The sequence below is a fragment of the Macrotis lagotis genome, chromosome 3, assembly GCF_037893015.1.
Source record: "Macrotis lagotis isolate mMagLag1 chromosome 3, bilby.v1.9.chrom.fasta, whole genome shotgun sequence".
In the NCBI taxonomy this organism is placed as follows: Eukaryota; Metazoa; Chordata; class Mammalia; order Peramelemorphia; family Peramelidae; genus Macrotis; species Macrotis lagotis.
Window position 1 is genome coordinate 32,838,578 of NC_133660.1, and position 21,135 is coordinate 32,859,712.

The 21,135-nt window shown below is 36.3% G+C and overlaps 1 protein-coding gene across 1 annotated transcript; it reads left to right on the plus strand.

Annotated features, from left to right (window-relative positions):
• The first annotated feature begins 1,984 nt into the window (after positions 1 to 1,984).
• AMBN (ameloblastin) lies at positions 1,985 to 20,602 on the plus strand. The gene is made up of 11 exons (XM_074227378.1): positions 1,985 to 2,082; positions 3,360 to 3,437; positions 5,241 to 5,291; positions 6,930 to 6,977; positions 7,990 to 8,097; positions 10,244 to 10,462; positions 14,334 to 14,372; positions 14,596 to 14,655; positions 14,771 to 14,815; positions 16,226 to 16,270; positions 19,771 to 20,602. Exons 2-11 carry the CDS (start codon positions 3,375 to 3,377, stop codon positions 20,305 to 20,307), a joined length of 1,215 nt encoding a protein of 404 aa, XP_074083479.1. The 5' UTR covers positions 1,985 to 2,082; positions 3,360 to 3,374; the 3' UTR covers positions 20,308 to 20,602.
• Positions 20,603 to 21,135: the final 533 nt, after the last annotated feature.

A 21,135-nucleotide genomic window follows, 5' to 3' on the forward strand; every position in this document is an offset into this window, starting at 1 on the left:
AAAATGCTACCTCCACTTCCCCTCCTTTCACTCATTCCTCAAACCCTTGCAATCTGACTTCTACCCTCATCAATTCAATACTTGCTGTTATTAATGAGCGTTTATTTGCCAGATCTAATGGACTTCCTTTCTTCAGATTTAATTCTTCTCTACCTCTCTGCTTTGCTTAACATTTTCAACATTCTCTCCCTGAGTACTGTGGGTTTTTCAACACGTCTCTCTCCTGATTCTCCTCCTGCCTGGGTAATCTCTCCCTGTCTACTTCCATTGCTAGTCCATCATCCATAATATACTCCCTAACTACCAGTGTTCACCAAAGCTTTGTCCTAGAATCCTTCTCTCTGTCTCTGTCTCTGTGTGTGTCTCTATCTCTCTGACTATCTCTGTCTCTCTGTCTCTCTGTCTCTCTGTCTCTCTCTCTCTCTCTCTCTCTCTCTCTCTCTCTCTCTCTCTGTCTCTCTCTCATATGTATATGGGTGTATCTCTCTCTCTCCCTCCTAGATTATTGCAATGACTTCCTCATTAGTCTTTCTAATTCACTCCACTTTGCTGTCAAAGTAATAATAAATGTTTGTTGATTGAGCAATCTAGAATCTGGAAAAACTCAGATTTAAAATCTGATTCTGAAACCCTAAACAAGTCACTTTCCCTCTCTGCAACTCAGTATTCTCAAATACTGGGCAGTTAGGTGGCAGAGTGGATAAAGTTCAAAACGTGGAGTCGGGAAGACTCATCTTCCTGAGTTCAAATTTGACCTCAGACATTTCCCAACTGTGTGATCCTGGGCACTTAACTTTGTTTGCCTCAGTTTTCTCATCTGTAAATTGAGCTGGAGTAGGAAATGACAAACCCTTCCAGCATCTTTGCCAAGAAAACCCCAAAATGGGGTCCCACAGAGTCAGATGACCAAACAAGGACAATAATTTGTACTACCTACCATATAAGAAATAATTTTGTAACTCTAAAATTACTATATTAATTGGAACTATTAAGATTAAGGTCAAAATGTTCTTTAAATACTTGGAAATGGAAGGAAGGAGGTGAATTCTATTATGAAGTAGCAATTTTTCCATCCTTGCCCAGGATCCCCTATTAAGCCAGAAAGGAAAGAAGATACACAATATCTTGGGATTGTGGTTATGGTTGTGGTTGGTGATGACCAACCAGAATTTCAGGGGACCAGTGATAATAGAGGTGGCCCCATCCCCTGACATACAGATGAAGGATTCAAGACACAGATAGAAACAATATTTTCAGACACAGTCAATGTCAGAAATGATTTTGATTGACTAGACATATTACTTACAAGTGTTTGTTTTTCCTTGGATTTTTCCCAATGTAGGGAGGAAACTTGAGAGGGAGAGAAAAATAAATGTTTAACTTAATTAAGAGGCTGTCTTATTCCTCTTTTTTGTATCCCCCCAACACCACAGTGCCTAGGTTTAATAAATGTTTATTGATTGACTAATGTAAATTAGTGTTTAATATTAACTGAAAAGACTGATAAACAAAAATTTTAAGGATAAGTAAAACTAGCTGGTGTCCTTTGCTTTGAATTTAAGTGTTAGTGAAGTAACAGTTCCCTGAAACAGAACCAGCATGCATTTCAATAGCAACTTCCAGGTCACCCCAAGTCTTGGGCTTTAACTTCCTAGTGAAAATCCCCAGTGTGGACAATAGCTTCTCCAGGACCCATTTAGCACAGATTCCCCCAGTTTTCCAAAATAATTGTCTTCAGAGCCCAAGTGCAAATGTCTGTTATTCACCAACTTTCTTCCTGACTTTATTTTTCAAATAAATATAGGGGCTGAGAGATAATTAAAAATAATGAGACTGTATGGGCCAGAGCCTTGCATGCAATGAGAGGGTGTGGGTGCTAATTGAAGGCAAGCCTTCTCACCCTTTTGCTTCAAGTTCATTGGTGGACTGGTACTTTAAATACAGGTTTCTATTCTCCTTCTCAAAGAGACAAAGAGAGACAGAGGCCCAGATGATCTGAAAAACTTTTAATTCTTCTTTTTCTTAGAAGTCTCTTGACTGGTATCTCCAGCTCTGGGAACAAGGCACAAGCCAGCAGTGAAGGTAAAATGGGTTTTGTAAGTCTCCAAATGTGTGTGGGGAGTGGCTTCTGCTGCCTTGGGATGATTCTTAGAAAGGGGAATTATGATCATTGTATGAGAAGTCCAAGAATGTTTAGTATTACCAACCGTGATCTTGATTGGCCCATTCCACCAGGACAGCAAGACAAGATGCGGCACAGGCCTATTGGTGATAGATTCTACTTGAGAATATTATTAGAAAGCAGTTACTGGTGTAGCTTTGTTTGGACTCTTAGAAGAGAATAGAGCCTGAAGGAATTTACAGACTATCTCATCCAGTTTCTACATTTTACAGTTGAGAAAAGTGAAGCACAGTTGGAAACGGGGGGAGCCAGTAAGTGCCAGGGTTACACAGCTTCTGTTTTTGAACCCTGACTTTTGGTCTACTATTCTTTACTTTAAAACATGCTTCTTTCTTCAAGAAACCTTTCCCAGTCCTCTTTAATCTCAGTCACCTTTCTCCCAAAATGATAGGAAATGTTGCAAAAGTCTTAAGCAGGTTTTTTTGTTTAATCTAAAATAATATATGTTAATACCTTGAAACCACTTTAAGGCTTTTGGGATGTCCTGCAGGTCTTGTTTGCGAGTTGTTTCCCCCAGTCATCTATGAGTTCCTTGACAGAAAGGGCAGATTTTTGCTTCTTTTTGTACCCCAGTGGTTAGTACAGTGTTTGGTTGGTAGTGAGCACTTAGCAAAAGCCTACTGACTGACTCTCACCACTGGGGAAGTTTTCATTAAACTTTAAAGCTAATATCCTCTTGAACCCACAAGACAAAGGAGGCCATTTCAGAAAGACGGGATGGGATTTTTCATTGAATTAATATAAACAAAATGTTTCATTTTCCCTTGCCTAGAAAGTGTTGTTTTCTAGACTTAACAAATACAACACAAATTTTGCCTTGTATCTTTGTGTAAGTATTCCATTGCCACATCTATAATTCAGTTGCGTTGTATAATTTGTTTCTGTTATGTGGGGGTGCCTCTTGGCAAGTGAGATGTAACCAAGTCATCGCAAGTCACACCAAGTACACCCATGACCAAAGAGGCTGGTCCTGTTAGATTACTTCCTTGGTCTATTTGGGATTTATACAAATAGTTCAAAAATTTGGACCAAATTAATTTGCCCATGTCATTTCTTTCAAAATCAAGACTGAATTGTTCATGTTTCAGCTGATTACTTTGTCAGAATGTATAGTCTCAGTAAAAAACTGAATCCAAAGTTAAATTGACTACAATCTCCCAACCCAATTCTTTTCCAGAAATCACTTTTTAAAATGAAGGACTTACTACTAATGCTGTGCCTTTTGGGAACAAGTTTGGCAGTGCCAATAAAACAGGTAAGTTGTTCACACTGAGCTCTTCTCCAAATCCCTGCACTTCCCCAGTGGATGAATGTTAGAAATCGCCACACTGACCTCTCTGGATTCACACCACTCTTAAATGAACATGACTATGAAACAACCTAAACTTGGTGCCATCATTTGGGAAAAACAAATTTTAATTGAAGCAAAGAGTCATTATGAACAAATATGAAAAATTTGAAAAATACTGAATACATTGAAATGTAATTGATTATATCATTATTACTATTATTATTGATAATTATATTAATTAATATGATTAAACTTTAAATATATCCACAGAATAGAGAAGGGAAAGGGAAAGGAATGACCATTTAATATCACCTACTATGGGACAAGTCCTATGCTAAGCTTTTCACAATTATTAGTAAAAATAATAATATTGTTGTTCAGTCATTTTCAGTCATGTCTGACTTCATGACCCCATTTGGGTTTTCTTGGCAAAGGCATTGGAGTGGTTTGGCATTCCCTTCTCCAGCTCATTTTACAAATGAGAAAACTGAGGTAAACAGGATTAAATGACATGAACAGGGTCACACAGTCAGTAAGTGTCTGAGGTCAGATTTGAATTCAGGAAGAGTCTTTCTGACTCTAGACCCTGTACTCTATCTACTCCACCATCTATAATAATATCAGTAGCAATATCTATAACAATAGTTATGATAACAATATCTATAATAACATCAGTAACAGTAATAATGCAAGCAATAATAATAGTCAATGTTTAGTGTTTACTATGTACCAGATACTGGGCTAACACTTCACAATTATTATCTCATTTGATCCTCACAATAGCCCTGGAAGGTAAAAGTTATTATTATTCCCATTTTATAGGTAAACTGAGGCAGTCATAGGCTAAGTGACTTGCTCAAGGTCACACATGTAGAACATGTCCAAGGCAAGAAGGCCTGCATTCTATCCGCTACACAACCTAGATGAAGGGGGAAAAAACTCACACTATGTCCCTTTTGGCCTGTTATGTCAAACTTAGAACTGGGATGGGCCTTAGATACCATCCAGACTAGTGCCATTTTCCTTCACCAGTGGATTCTCTTATTTCCCTTGTTTTCCCATTTTTTTCACTAAAATAATTTTAACTTCAAAGAAAACAATTCTAGGATGAGAAAAAAAGCTATCGAAAATAGTACTGGGGTGATTTGCATGATAAATATATATATGTATATAGATGATATATTTATTATATATCAAATAATAGAAATATATAATGCTTGAGAAATTCCTTCTATCAATCAGTCCATATTTTTCATGCACCTAACACATTCAAACTACTGCCTAGGTGATATGCATTCAAATACAAAGAAGTAGGGTGGCTAGGTGGTACAGTGGATAGAGCCCCAGTCCTGGAGTCAGGAGGACCTGAGTTCAAATCCGGCTTCAGATACTTCATAATTTCCTAGCTGTGTGGCCTTGGGCAAGCCACTTAACCCTATTTGTCTTGCAAAAAAAAAATTTTTTTAAATTCCACCTCAAATACAAAATAGTCGATCCAAGGAGTTTGCAATCAAATAAGGGAGCCAAGTGCATGTGTAAATATATACCGAATGAATATAGAGGGAAGAAATACAAAATATTTAAATCCAAAGTAGAAAAGGAGGGAGGACACTTGGGAGAAAAGGGAAAGGGAAGTCTCCATAAATTTGCATCTCCATCAGCCTCCCCTTTTGCCTGGCATCTTATCCATCCCTGATGCCAGCCAGTGCTAGTGCTTCATCCTTCACCCACAAAGGTTCATTCTATGGACTGTTTTTCTCATTTCAGGTGTTTCCTCAGCAAGCTGCAGCAACTGGCCTGGGGAGCTTAAGCCTTGAGGTAGATATTATACATGTTTGCCTTTTGTTTAAACTGCACTTTTTCTCAGGTGATAAACATGGTGGCAGATCCTCTAGATGTCCTTGACCAAAGTCTGGAGCTGCAATTTGTCTGTTCTCAGAGAATTATCATCAATAGATTGGGCTATTGCATCAAACCTGTCTCTCGATGTGTATGTTCTTCCCTCCTGCTTGGGACTAAGTGGCCTTCCCAAGAACTCTCTGCCGGTCCCACATTCTACAGTCTCTTTCAGACACCATTGAACCAAAGGGGTTCTGTTAACTGCTTGATAAATGCGAGTAGACCCTTTAAAATAGTTAACCATGTTTTAAACAAAACTAGTCTTCATAAAATTCACTCTCTAAAAATTCTCATGTTTAGCATCAAAATTGTTGTTCTGGTGGTGGTCTTCCTAGATGAAAAGAGTTTATGGGATATGGACTTAGTAGACTATTTGACGTGATTTTAAAGAGATAGAGACTGGATCTATTAAAGGAAACTCAACCATGAGGAAACTCTCTACCAAAGCAGTTGGTTAGTACTTTCTCTGCAATTTCCAGCCTGAGAGCAATGGTGGGAACACTAAAAGGTGGAGACTTGCCCATGGTCATGCAACCAGAGAGAGGACTCAAGCCCAGGTCTTCCTAGCCTTGAGGTCAGTTCGCCACCTCTCTGGCCCTGGGTAGGCCACAAACTCTGTGTGCCTCAGTTTCCTCATCTTCCAAATGGAAATAATAGTAGCACCTTCCTCCCCAATATGTGTGAAGACTGTCTAGGAAGGCATTTGTAAAATTCTTTGCAAACTGAAGCATTGTTAGCTCTCTGATGGGCTATCCTCTGGTTTACCTTGGACATAGCTTGTTTATGCATAATTACATATATGAGGTCTCCCTTGTTGGACTGATAGATGGGAGTGATTTTTGTTTGGTCCATAGAAAGCTCTTTAGAAATGCCCACTGACTTACTAAATTTATTCACATTATCATAAAAAGTCTATCTTTCATCATGTAATTTCTGAGTATAAGAGAATTGGTTTAAATCCAGAATGATTCTGATTGAAATAGTTATAGATATTTGTGGAATACTTAGGTAGAGGACATTGAGACAATTTACTTAGTTGGAGATCAGTTAGTGACTTTTTTGAAATAAAAACAACCTAATGTCATTTATTTAATTAGCCTATTTTTTCATCTTCAAGATGAATTTCAGCAAGTCAGAGAACTTGTAACTTTTTTTAGCTATCTGGGGAAGCACAAATATATAAAATTTTCCCAAGTGAATGTATTTTCACTTAAAAATATTTTAATGTATTTCTACTTAAAATATTTTAATGCATTTAATATATTTCCACTTAAAATACATTAATGTATTTTTATATATATCCACTTAAAATATTTTAATGTATTTATTTCCACTTAAAAGATTTTAATGTATTTTCAATTAAAATATTTTAATATACTTATTCTATTTCCTCTTAAAATATTTTTTGCATTTTCAGGTAACACAAAGTTTGTGTCTTAGATCCCTTTTTGGTTCTAATTAAACAGACCACAATGGTTTTTTTAAATATATAATGAAAAGATGCAGAGAAGCAAAAAAAATAACAGATAGAATCTAACTTTTTTTTCTTGTTAATAGACAATGAGACAATTGGGGAATCTGAATGGACTGAACCTGCTGTCTCAGGTAACTCTTTCAGATGTTCTCTCTTATCCTTACTTGTAGCAAGAATACAGCTAGTGTTAATAAAAGAACTCTAGATATTGCAAATAAAGATGAGCAAATAAGATCGTCTAAATCCAAAAAAAAAAAAAGGAGTCTTCTTTCATGTCCTCTGTCCATCTTCGGCTAAAACAAATGGCATTTGGAAAAACTAGATCTTGGTCAAACTTAGGGGAATTTCACCATTGTATAGATACTTGGTAAACTATTTGAATGGTTATTGAACATAACAGTTTTAGCTGAGAAATGATAATGCCTGAATTTAGTCCCAGAGAATAATTCAGAGAAGCATCTCCCCTCAAGGACTATGAGCACAGAAAATCATATCTACTATTAGACTTAAGCATTGTTTCCAGTTGGTTAGGACTTAAGGAGAATGGTATAACTAGAGTTGATGGGGTTATAAAGTTTTATGAATAATGAAATAACTATTTAACAATTAAATTTTGAATATAAAAGTAGCCCAAGCCTGGGATATTCTAAGTGCAGAAATACCTTCCATTGATACAAGTCATAATAACTTATAATCAGTGTTGCCTAGGACCTGGATAGATAAGTAGATCCAATAAAATAACAAATATAAAGTGATTTGCAAAATTTTTAAAATTGTGCATAAAAACTGGCTATTCCATGCCACCTCTAACAAAGGTATATAGAAATGTTTTGTTTAGTTAAATTTTAACTTTGCTCCCTATATTTTCAGTTCTCCTATAGTCTTCTAAGCCTGGAGTCAGAAAAAACAAATTCAAATACTGCCTCAGACATTTACTAGCTATGTAATTTTGGGTGAATCATGTAACCTCTGTCGACCTCAGTTTCCTCATCTGTAAAGTAAGGAAAATGAGTATGTATAAAATAGTATCTATTTCCCAGAACTGTTGTGAGGTTAAAATAAAGCATTATTTGTAAGCACTTTATAAGTCCTGGTTATTATTGCTGCAGAGATAAGATAATGACCTTTTCTCTACCTCCTTAGTTCTCTAGGCTTGGTTATGGTAAATTTAACCCTTTATGGATGCATGGACTCCTTCCACCCCACTCCTCCTTCCCATGGATGCAGCAAAGGGAACATGAGACTCAGCAGGTGAGATTCTTGTTTCCCTTTTCTCTTAATATCAAATCTGAAAGTCATCCCTTCAAACCCTACAAACATCTGATAAACAGGAAGATTTAGAATGGCAGCTTGGTAGTGCCATAGCGCAAAGAGTACTGGATCTGGAGTCAAGATTCGTTTTCCTAGGTTCAAATCCAGTCTCGGACAGTTAATAGCTATGTGACCCTGGGTAAGTTATTTAACCCTGTTAGCCTCAGTTTCCTCAAATGTAAAATGAGCTGAAGAAGGAAATGTCAAACCATTTCAGGTCTTTGCCAAGAAAACCTCAGATGGGATCACAGAGAGTTGGACCTGACAACATGACTGAATAACAAAAATATCCTTACAGTTACATGGAGTTTCTAACTGATAGAATGTAGGGCAAAAACAGATTCATCTCTATCTTTATATTTCCAACACCTATTTCCAATACCAGAAAACAGAGTAGGCATTAATAAAAGCTGGTTGAGATATGCACAGTAAGAGTTTGAAGCTGGGAGATAACAGTTGAATCAATAGGCATCCGAATACAACAGAAATAATATGGGATTGGGGTCTGAGTCTTTGCTCTGCCACTTCCTCCTTGTGTGACTTTGAACAAGTTATTACTGTCTGCACCTCATCTTCTACAAAAGGAAGGGCCTGAAGTAGATAACTTCTGAATTCTCTCTACACTGCAGTGTATGAGCTAAAATCATGGGGAACTTAAAACACCAGAATGAGGAGTTTAGATTTCATCCAGTCAGCTGAAATGAGTCATTACAGATTCTTCAGGAAAGTTGTCTGGATTAAAAAAAAATGATCTTTTAATATGACAATCTGGGCAGGGCTGGATGTATTTGTCACAAGGACTTCTTTCTTTTTTTAAAGGGGATTGAAGGTGTATGTGGGAATACAGAGAAAATAGCTATGGAGTTAGTTAAAAAAGGGACATTGAAGCAATTTTTATGTGTGAAAGAAAAATGCAGACGAGTAGGAAGTTTGTATATTGAAATTTACTTATTAAAGTTATTAAATACTTCAAAGGAAAAACAAGCTGTTTATAATAGTTTTGTGTTTAATCCTTTTTCAGCTCAACTTTGCAAATAGAAATGTTCTTTTTACCTGATGTTTATTAAGTTCAGAATAAAATATTTTCTAATTTTTATAATTTGAATAGATGACATAGACATAACCAGATAGAAAAAGACATAGAGAGATGGATGGATGGATGGATGGATGGATGGAAGAATGGATGAGATAGATAGATAGATGGATAGATGGATGAATAGATAAATGGATAGATGACATATGGATAGATAGGTGGATAGATGGATAGATGGAGACAGATAGATGGGTGAATGGATGGGTGGGTGAGAGGATGGGTAGATGAATGGATGGATGAGTGGATGGATGGGTTGATGTATGGATAGATTGGTAGCTAAATAGATTTCACATTCAAAGATCAATTTATTTTAAGTACTTTTATGTTAAGTATTTTGTTTGTACTACTAGTAGTGTCTGTGCTTGTTCATTCATTGTTCAATCATTTGTCATATTTGACTCTTCATGACCCCATTTGAGGTTTTCTTGGCAAAGATAGTGGAATGGTTTGACATTTCCTTCTCCAGTTCATTTCACAGATGAAGAAACTAAGGGAAACGGAGTTAAGTGACCCTAGGGTCACACAGCTAGTAAGTGTCTGAAACTAGATTTGAACTCTGAGAAATGAGCCTTCCTGACTCCAAAACTGGTTCTCTATCCACTGCAACACCTGGTTGAGCCATTCTGGTCATAGTAGGTATGGATAAATGCATCTTGGTTGGTTGATTGAATTGTGTTAGTCAGTTGGCAAACTTTTATTAGGCAGTAGCTATTCTAGGAACCAAGGATACAAAGAAAGGCAAAAATCATGTCCCTGCCCTCAGGGAGCTTACATTTTGATTGGAGAGAAAATAACTAAGGACTTACCAAATAGGAAGACAAGTCTTCTGTTGTCAGAGTAGACTAAAATTTTGGAGTAGGGAGAGTAAGGCTGGATGAGGAGGGAGGCAATGATCCCAAGCTCAGGTCTGACCCCCGGAGCATGGTCATATATGGCTCCAGCTGACCTCTCTTCACCTCTTTCACGTGCTCTGCCATTTTCCTTCCTTCGCAGTATGAATACGCCTTGCCAGTCCACCCGCCTCCTCTTCCATCCCAACAGCCCCAAAAGCCAGGACAGAAGCCTTTCCTCCAAGCCAGCCCAGCGCCGGATGCCACCCAGCACGGACCCCCTCAACCTCCACTGAATCAGGGCCAGAACCACCTGCATCCAGAGGACAGGGCAGTGGGCCAGCAGCCTGGCGGGCCCTTGGGCAGGGCAGGGAGGCCCGAGGTCATTGCATGGTTTCCTTATTCAGTCCAACACCATCTCCCAACAGCTGCTAACATGCCAAGAGAAAACAAGCCCCCAAGATTCATTTAAGGAATGACCACCATAGGGCAGGGAGTATGCAAATGATAGTGCCTCCATGTAACCTGACAAGTGTGAAACTTTAATAGCAGTAATAGGGTTAATGCTAAGTGCAACAACTCTATTAGTAATAGCAGTACTAGTAATAAAACACATAAAGTAAAATTAATTCTAAGAATATTGTAATGTTGTATAGTATTATTTTAGTAGTATATTAACACTATTAATGCAAATAATAAAATGTGTAGTGCTAATAGTGATACTAATGATATAGCATTGTTATAGTCATGAAACTTTAGTCTTATATTATTGTTGTAATAATACTGTACTAGTTTATTAATACTAATAATACTAATAAATGTGTAATAATAATGCTAGTAATAAAACATGTAGTAGTAATATTAAAAATTTAGTATTGTATAGTAATAAAATTGTAACTGCACAAATTTTTTGAAGTAGTAATGATATTATAGTAGTTTATTAGTACTACTAAAAGTAAAGTTGTCCTAGTGATATTAATCCTAATGATAATAAAATATGTTTAGTTTTATACTAAAAATAAAATTCATAATAGCAATATTAATACTAATAATACCATAGTGTTACTATGGAAATTCTACTTTAGTCATCATATATGATTATTGTAATAGTGATGCTAAAATACTTTTTAAAATGCTAATAAAATATGCAGTAGTGATATTAATACTGATAAGCACTGAATAGTAATGATATTATAGTAGTCATAACAATATAAATAGTAATACTGTAGCAGTTTATTAAAATAACAATAAAAGGTATAGTAATAACATTAATACTAATAATACTATATTAATAATGCCTTAGTAGTTTATTACTATGGTAATAATACAGCAGGCACATCTTAATATTAATAATAAAATGCATAGTAATAATAATAATAATAATAATAGCACTCCTACTTGTGGCATAGTTGTTGTGCTGCATAAAGGACATGGCATTAATAATGAAACCAATAATAACTTGTCCTAAGAGCATTTATATCTTAATTGTATTGGACACATTGGAATTCTTATCTTATTCAATAAAGATCAGATAGAAATGCTCCTGGGATGATTAATAAAAATACCAAATTCCAATGTGTCCAAAACAATTTAGATATAAATGCTCTTAGGACAAGTTATTATTATATCATTATTAATACCATGTCCTTTATGCAGCATAACAACTATGACTATCTCATCTCCGTTGAGTAAGATAAGAACTTTTCATTATTAATAATAATTATTATTAGCTGAACTTGTCCCAAAATCATAGCCACCTGAACTTCACAAAAAATAAGAAGTACTTTTGTTTATAATGATAATTATCATTATCATTATTATCCCAGAAATATTTTATCTGATCTCCATTGAACGAGATGATATCTTATTTAAGTTGATGATGATAATGATGATGATGACATCCTAGGGCATTTCTCTCTGTCCTACATTGAACAAAATAAGAACTTTTGCTTATTGCTCATTACACTTCTTATTACTACTATTGATCTATTACTAAATGATCCTGAGATCATTTCTATCTGAACTCCATCAAAAAAGATCAGGACTATTTTGGTTAATAAATAACAATATCTATTTCTTCTTCTACTACTACTACTACTACTATATTGCTGCTGCTACTACTACTACTACTACTACTACTACTACTACTACTACTACTACCACCACCACTGCTACTAATACTATTTACCATGACTTGTCCTTGGGGGCATTTCTATCTGACTACCACAGACAAGATAAGGAAAATTTGTATTGTTAATAGCCCTAATAACAATAACCAGCGATTCTCTATAGACCAGTTGTCGATCCCAGGTCTGGACAAAATGAAACCAAAGCTCTGCCATTTATAGGGACAGCAGCATGGTGGAGTGGGGAGTGTGTGCTGGGTTTGAATCAAAGGGTCTGGGTTTGAATTCTGATTCTACTACTTGTCAGTGTAATATCATCAAGCCTTTCATTCTCTTTAACTCCATTTCCTTATCTGTACAAAGCAGATTTGGAGAAGCAGCATACCATAGTAGAGAAAGTCAGGAGAGAGTTTTGGAGTTAGGAAGATCTGAGTTCAAGTTCCCCCTTTGACCCCTGTGGCCCTGGGTAAATCACTTCATTTCTCTGAGATCTGGGTGGTTGCCCAGACAACTAAGTAAGCTGCATAATACTGTAGAATCTGCACTGGGGAAGGGAGTTTCCTTCCTGGAAGTTTGCTAAACCAATGAAATCACAGCCTTTATTTTAAAAATGCTAAATGGAAATGTTGGATGAGACAGTCTCTAAGCTCCCCTCCAGCTCAAGTTCTGGAACACTCTGTAGAGTTTGTAAAGTGCTTTATGGATGTCTCACCTAATTTTCTCAGTACCAAGAGGCAAGTACCAAAGGCATCATTAGTCCATTCTAGGGATGAGGAAAATGAGGCTTGAGAGGTTGCTTAGTCCTTTGCTCAAGGTCACCCAGCTAGAGACTGTTAGAGGCAGGATATCAATCTAGGTCTTAGAGCCAGAACTCTTTTCCTTACATCAGGCATCAACACAGAGCTTCCTGGCATCCTAAACTAGGTCCTTTCAACCCCAGGTGGCAAAAATGAAACATAAGAGCCCGAAATATCCAAGAAAACCTTCTCCTACTCAATGACAAAGATGGAAGCTCAACCACAAGAAAAGTAATCCAGTAAAACCCCTCCTTGGTTGTCTCTGCTTAATTTTGTCACCAGAGTGATGTGACTGAGAAGGGTTGCAAATGGCGTTGCCCCAGACTGCAATTCTCTCCATTTAATTAAAGAAAAGAAATGGACCATCTGAGAGAATCTTCTAGAAACTACAGGGAGAAAGCCCTGGCTTGGGAGTCAGGAAACCAGAATCCTCCTCCTGGCTCTGCTCACTAACTCCTAGGTGACCTTGTACCTCCCTAAGCCTCAGTTTCTTCATTTGTAAAATCAGAGCATGGTACTCAGTGATATCTAAGATCATTTCCAATTCTTACATTCTATGACTGGGATAATAATAAATGTCCAAGCCTAATTATCAATATCATATTTAAATTTATGGTAATAATATGACTGTGTGGTGTTTTAATGATTGGAAAGTACATTCCATACATCCTCTCCCTTGAAAATGCTCTTTAGAGAACTCCCAGGTGAAATCATTCCCTCCTACCTATGCACATCAATGCCTTCTCTGTAATTTATAGTCTTAAGAGAACTGACTAGAGAAAGGCAAAGGGAAATGACTTGTCCAGGGTCACCCATACAGAAACTGAACTCACCTCTTCCTTGAGTTGAATTTCTGAGGGTCTGTTCAATAGGCCTTGAACATAATAAGATGGTAACATTTCTTTCTACTTTTTTTCCCTGGCAATATAACTAATACAGAACTATGTTTTGTATGACTTCACATGTGTAATAGGTACCATACTGTTTGCCATCTCAGTGGGCAGGGGAGGGGCTGGAAAGAGGGAGATAATTTGGAACTAAAAATACACATTTTTAAGAATACAAAAAAAGAAAATAAGACAGTAATTCTAAGACTTGGACTTCCTTTTCTTCAACCCCAATATGAGGGGCTTTGATGAATGACCTCTGGAATTCCTTCTAGTTCTAATTCTAGACATGAGACAAAACCAGAGAAGATGGGGAACACTTTCCAATTTTTCTAAAGAGGTTGATTTTAAAATAGGAGTGGCTAGTTGCATACTTAATTCCCTTTACTTAGAATTTGGGCTACTTAGAATTCTTAATTTGTATATATATATTTATGATGCAGCTACCAGAATTGGATTTTGCTGGTCGCCTGGGTCATTCGGTAAGTATACATTTTAATAGCACAATTTATTAAAGTATATTTTTATTGAAAGAGGAAAAGTAAAGAGTTGTAAATGTTCCTTGTATGCCTCCCATCCCCACAGTCTGCAGTAAAGCAAAATATTTTCTTTGCTTTGCTTTAAAGTTGGATGGCTGTTTTCATGCACAATTTGTTATTATTGAAAGCTATGTGACATTAAACATTTATTCTGCTTTCTGTAAAGATTTTTCCAATGGGACGTTTGGTCTCTGAAGGACCAGCACAAAACACAGAGAAAACCCCAGTAAGTTTTTTGTTTGTTTTTGTTATCATTTGATTGTTCTCGTCCTCAGTCCATAGCAGCTTAACATTCTCTTCTTGGAAAAGACCTCACTAATGACTGTTTTGTTTGTGTCTAGCTTTACCCAAAAATGTTTTACATGCCCTATGAAGCAAACCAATTGGTAAGTACGAATTACATGGAGATGTCACCCCAAGTAGGTGCACAATCAATATATCTTGAATGTTCTAATAAGCAATGTGAAGTAGAAAGATCTGTTGATTTCACAGAGTAGAGGAAGACCTGAGTTCAAATCCTGACAGCTCTGTAATCCTAGACAAGTCACTTAAAAACTCTTGAGTTTACCTTGCAAATATGAAAAATGAGTGTGACAATATCTCTAGTAATTCCCTCATAGGGTTATTGAGAGACTAGAATAAGATAATATCCATAAGGCCTTTGGAAACCTTAAGGTACTAAATGAATTTTGATTGAATAATTATATAATTCAACTTAACACATAATTCCTGTAGATTTATTTCTATTTATCATCATATTAAATATATAATGTACTAATCTATAGGAATATATGACATTTATGTTATTATATATGTGTGACTCTATATTTTATTATAAAATGTCCATTATAATAATTTCTCTCATTCAACAAGCATATAATTAATTAAATACCTTCTTTATGTTGATATGGGATGATAGATATGGGAAGTTTATATAAAATAAGGTCCCTGTCTTCGTCAGTCAATAAATATTTCTTTGATGCTTGCTACAGGGTCTGGCACATAGTAAGTAAATAATAACTGATGACTCTGTGTATTAGGCTAGAGATATAAACACAAAAGTAAATGGTCGGGGCAGCTAGGTGGCACAGTGGATAGAGCACTGGCCCTGGAGTTAGGAGTACCTGAGTTCAAATCTGACCTCAGACACAATTTCTTAGCTGTGTGACCTTGGGTAAGTCACTTAACTCCAATGCCATAAATAAAATTTAAATTTAAAAAAAACTGTAAATGGTCCTTGCCCTCAGGGAGCCTATAAGCTAATCAAGAAAATTCTTATAACTAAAGTTTAAAAAAAATATATAATTAATTACATTAAGAAGTACCCCAAAAGTCAGGTCTGAAGAGAGACGTTGAGGTAAAAGTTAAATTTGGGTTCTAATTTCTCCAAGACCATTCACAGCAGATAATTCCTCATTTCCCACTTGGCCTTGCAACTACACAAAATGAATAAGTTATTCAAGCCAAATATATTGTCTACACTCTATCCAGAGATAAAGTGAAAATCTGCATTGATAGAGTTCTCTCACCTGTGAGTAAATTGCCAATGAATTACAGTGTTCCTTATCATTAAACTTCTATGTATGAGACACTGGGAATGCAAAGGTAAAAATGGAAGAGTTTTATTCTTGCCCTCAAAGACTTCTATTCTAGTCTACCTATACAACTTCCGTGTTAAAATCCAAGCTAAAATGAAATAGTTTTCCATCTTCATTCTTCAATGACTAAGAAGATATCCCTTGAACAACTGACTGGGTTGGCTCTCATTTCACCATTTCATGACTTTCTTTGAACAGAATGCCCCAGGAAGATTTGGCATGCTAAGCTCTGAAGAAATGATGGTGAGTGATGCCTTGCTTCTCTGGTTTTCCATTAAGCCTCAAACATGCAGCCATGGGAATTTAGCTATGTTTTCCCATTCCAGACAGTGGAGTTCACCTAGATTGTCTAGAGAGTTGGCAACAGCTTTGATGTTATTTGGTTGGATTGTCTGATGATAAATCTCAGATGGAACAGCAAATAGAATACTAGATATCATAGGTTTCAGATATTCCTTGATAAAAGATATTTTTTTCATAACAAGAGGAAAAAGCTTGTCATGGAGATCAAAACAAAGAGGGGAAGATTAAAATGTATTTAAAAAAATTGGGGGGCAGCTAGGTGGCTCAGTGGATAGAGCACCGGCCCTGGAGTCAGGAGTATCTGGGTTCAAATTCGACCTCAGACATTTAATAATTACCTAGCCATGTAGCCTTGGGCAAGCCACTTAACCCCATTGCCTTGAAAAATCTAAAAAAACAAAAACAAAAACAACTTTTAAGTCTTCCTGTCAAGTTGAAAGCATTGGTTGACATGATAAGATATGGTAGTTAAAAATATCCCAGGGGTAACTAGGCGGTGCAGTGGATAGAGCACCTCAGGAGGACCTGAATTCAAATCCAGTCTCAGACACCTAATACTTATTTAGCTGTGTGATCTGGGGGAAGTCACTTAGCCCCATTGCCTTACAAAAAAAATATATATATATTGTCCCAAATGGTAAAATTACAGCCCGATTGGTCTGAAGCATTTATGAAGCTCCAATTACAAGCCAAGCACTGTGCTAAGCCATGGAAATTCAAAGGCAAAAAATAGTTCTTGAGAGCAAGGTGCTCACAGTTTAGGGGGTAAAATAGAATACTAGAGAAGAGGCTCCTAAGCTTTTGGTGTATCCTGGGCATCTCAGGGAGGAGCAAATGCGATAAAACTTATGAAGTGTTTTGCAAACTTTAAAACTATTTAAATGCTAGTCATTATTATTACATAATAGAAAAAGAAAACAATAAATCAAAAGAATTAAAATCACTTAATTTTGCCTTGAGTTGTTAGTCCAATTTGGTTTAAATTATTTGAATCTATTGTTGTAGACCTCTGAAATTAAATTTCAAGACAATCACTAAAGTTAAGAGATATTCACTGGTGTGGGAGCAACACTGAGAGCATCAGTATCTGAGCATAAGCTTAAATTAACTTTTCTATAGAAAAATCAAAGGAAATATATAAACATGTATAGATATATAGATACTTTATTTCTTTTTTAATACATTCTTTCATACAACACTTTTTTCAACACTCAAATGTCTCTTCAAAGTTCGTACTACCCCCACCCCCACAATGATCAATGGCTGGTTAAAACTTCCTAGTTTTGAATTATTCAGAAAGAATGTATGCTTTAATTTTGATAGTATGATATCAACATTACTGTTGCATATATTTAACTACCAATTTTGTGACAGCTTGGAGTTATCTTTATTTACGTGTTGCTACTTTGATAATATGATACCAACATTGGTTAAGTATCTGTCAGAAATAAGCATTCAAGCAATAGTTACAGAGAGAACAACTACAATGGGATGGCCACACTGATTGAATGTCAAAAATATGCATGCCAAAAAAGATTATTTTATGGAGAACTCATACAAGGCAAGAGTGGGGTCAGAAGAAGCAATAGAGGGGGGTGGCTAGGTGGCGTAGTGGAGAAAGCACCAGTCCTGGAGTCAGGAGTACCTGGATTCAAATCCGGCCTCAGACATTTAATAATTACCTAGCTGTGTGGCCTTGGGCAAGTCACTTAACCCCATTGCCTAGCCAAAAAGAAAAAAGCAATAGAGGGATACTGAAGGTCTCTTGAGAACTTTGGAATTGATTGTAAAGAATGGGAAACAATAGTACAGCAATAGTGTGCCTCTAAGAGCAAGGTAGAATGGAAACAGCTCAAAGGAAATGTGAGATGCATAAGTTTAGAATACCCCACATGGACTATTTGTGCCCAGCCAGTGGGTAGAACATCCTGATCTCTATTGGTCAGATCAGTCACAGTTTTGATCTTCTTCCATAAGGAAGGACAAAAATCAATCAATGATACCAACATTGTTCTGTTGCATATTTTTGACTATCAGTTTTGTTACCTTTTGGAGTTATATTGATTTACATTGGTTCTTTCAAAGTCTGATTGAAACATCCTGCTTTTGGGATATACGGAAAGGGTGTGTGCTTCAATTTGATTGTATGATACTACTAACCTTGTCTTGTTTCTTAGACTTGACCCCCAGTTTTGTTACCTCGTGATTATTTGTATTTCTATTGTGAGTCTACAGTTCTTTTGTCTTTCTTAATTCTGCATCATCACTTCTAACAAATCTTCCCATATTCCTGTAAAGTTATCATATTCATCATTGCTTTTGATGTAATGAATTCCATTACATTTACATCTCAATTAATTCAGTCATTCCCCAATATTTGGTGCATTGTTTTATAAAAAAAACAAATATTTCTATTAATATTTTGTATACTTTTGTATACAATAAATATCAATAAATATTTTGTAAAAAAAAATCAAAGGAAATGTTTAGTCCCTTCTGATTGACCACAAGCACTAAGAAAGTAGTTTTCCATAACAAAGAATTTTACTAACAGGAATCAAGAATAAAAACATGTTCCTTCTTAAGAAATGGAAATATCTCAGAGTAAAAACATTCTCATCATTAAGAAACTCTTGCTTAAGTTAATCTTAAGAGATAGGATTCAGACAATGACATCAAGCTAGAAAAGATTTAACTCTCAAGTGATTACTTGTAGATGAGTAATATTTATTTGAACAGGGTTGGAGGTAGAGGCAGTTTTTCCACTGTTGTGCTTTCAATTTCCCAGCAAATATAGCAGTTTTGTGATTTCTTAAAAACCAAGATGGAGTCACTGAGGTCCAAAGTTAGTTAAACTCCATTTCTAGAAAAACCAGAAACAAAATTAAAAAGCAACCCTGCATTTATAGATTCTAATTGATTGTATCAAAATGACTAACAAATAAACTCACAGATGTGATGGTTGTGTTCATAAACATGAACTGGCTGCTCTATTCCTACCTAATAATATTCTTCTCCCTCTCAACTAGATGTTGTATTTTAGTGAGGATGAAGTAAGCTATGACCTTTGATCCTTCTCTGCTTGGAGGTCCTGAGTCATTTAACTTCAGCATCCCCAAACTATGCTCTGGGTTACAGAGAAATTACACTGGTAGGAACATTCCTCTCTAAGTTGTGAGGAATACCTCTATTGATGAAATTCAACTTTTTAAAAAGTGGTCTCTTCCAGGCCTGTGGAAAATGTTGCATGTACTATCTAGTTTGGTAGGGAAGGTTCTTTTACAGAACTCTTTATTAAACAGTCCAAGGCAACCTCAAGGTTTTGAAACTTAACATTTATTGTGCTCTTCCAAATGATTTCATTGCCTTCAGATTGAATATTACCTAAGGCATGAGTGGTACGATGGGAGACATGTATTCTGTCTTCTGATTCTTTTCAGGGAGGAAGAGGTGGACCCATGGGTTATGGTGCCATGTTTCCAGGAATGAAGTCTGGCTTTGGGAAGATGCCAGCAAACCCAGCCAAGGGAGGAGACTTTACTCTTGAACATGACCAACCAACCAGAGGCAACAAACCTACTGGCCCAGCAGAGGGTGACATTCAAGGCTCCCCTGTGCCTGAAGCCAATACAGGGAATCTTGAGAATCCAGATTTCTTTCCAGAAGAAATCCCTTGGACTCAAGAAGGGATCCTGTCTTTCCCTAAGGGGAGCATTCCTAACTTGAGGAGAGGCCCAACTGGGCAGATTAAGGGACTGCTCAAAGGCACTCCACCCACCTTTGAACCAGGGATGACTCTGGGACCATCCGATATTACAGAGACCTTTGGCACTGATTTAACTACCCCTCTGGCCCTCATTGATGAAGGTCCTTTGGACATTACTGTGGAGCCAGATACCCACCAAACATCAGCCCAAGGGAATGAGGCCCACCAGTCACAGATTGTGGAAGATGTATGGCATTTCCAAGAACCCTGAAAGGCTTCAGAAGTCTGTATTTATGGGCATGTTCCCCAGATATGTTTGATGCAAGATCTTTTGGCTAAAACATTTATTATTCTACTACTATGGCATCTAGCAATAATGGAATTAAATATCCAAATAACATATGCAAATGTGTAATGATAGCTGTGGGCTGAAGGGATTTAATGATCTTTGTGGTTCACACCAGAATGAATAAAAGGGTTCTGTCTTTAATACTTACTTTTGGTTTTCAGCTATTTGAAAATAAGACAATTGCTAATGCATTATAAAACTCTTATTAGTAGAATAGCATTAGCTATCAGATCCAATTACAATGCTGCTTTTAAATTTTTTCCCATAAGCAATCTGGAATATTCTCAGATATACAAGATATTTTATTCAAACTCCTTTAATAGGGGATTCATGGGAATTCTTTTACTGCTGTGATGGTTTAGGTTTATTATATGGATCATAATATAACACTTCATAGACTATCTTATTTCATTGGACTCATTTTAAATAAAGGTTTTTCTCACTGATCATAGAAACTTGTTCTCATTTATCCAACTCAACAAACATTTACTCAGCAGCTACTTTGTCCTAACTGCCTGGAATACAGAGATAAAAACCTTAAAAAAAAGCTTACCTTCAAGGAGATAACCAAAAAGAAAATTCTTTTTGTTTTAGCCTAACAGAAAACATTATATGTGAAATTTTTAAAAAAGCAAGAAACAATTGGGGAGAAATCTCTGTGGTAAATGCAGCAGCTAGGAGCCCTTAGGCCTCTCTATTTTGTTATTAAAATTGAAAAATGATATCATGCATTCTTGGTCTTGAATCTCC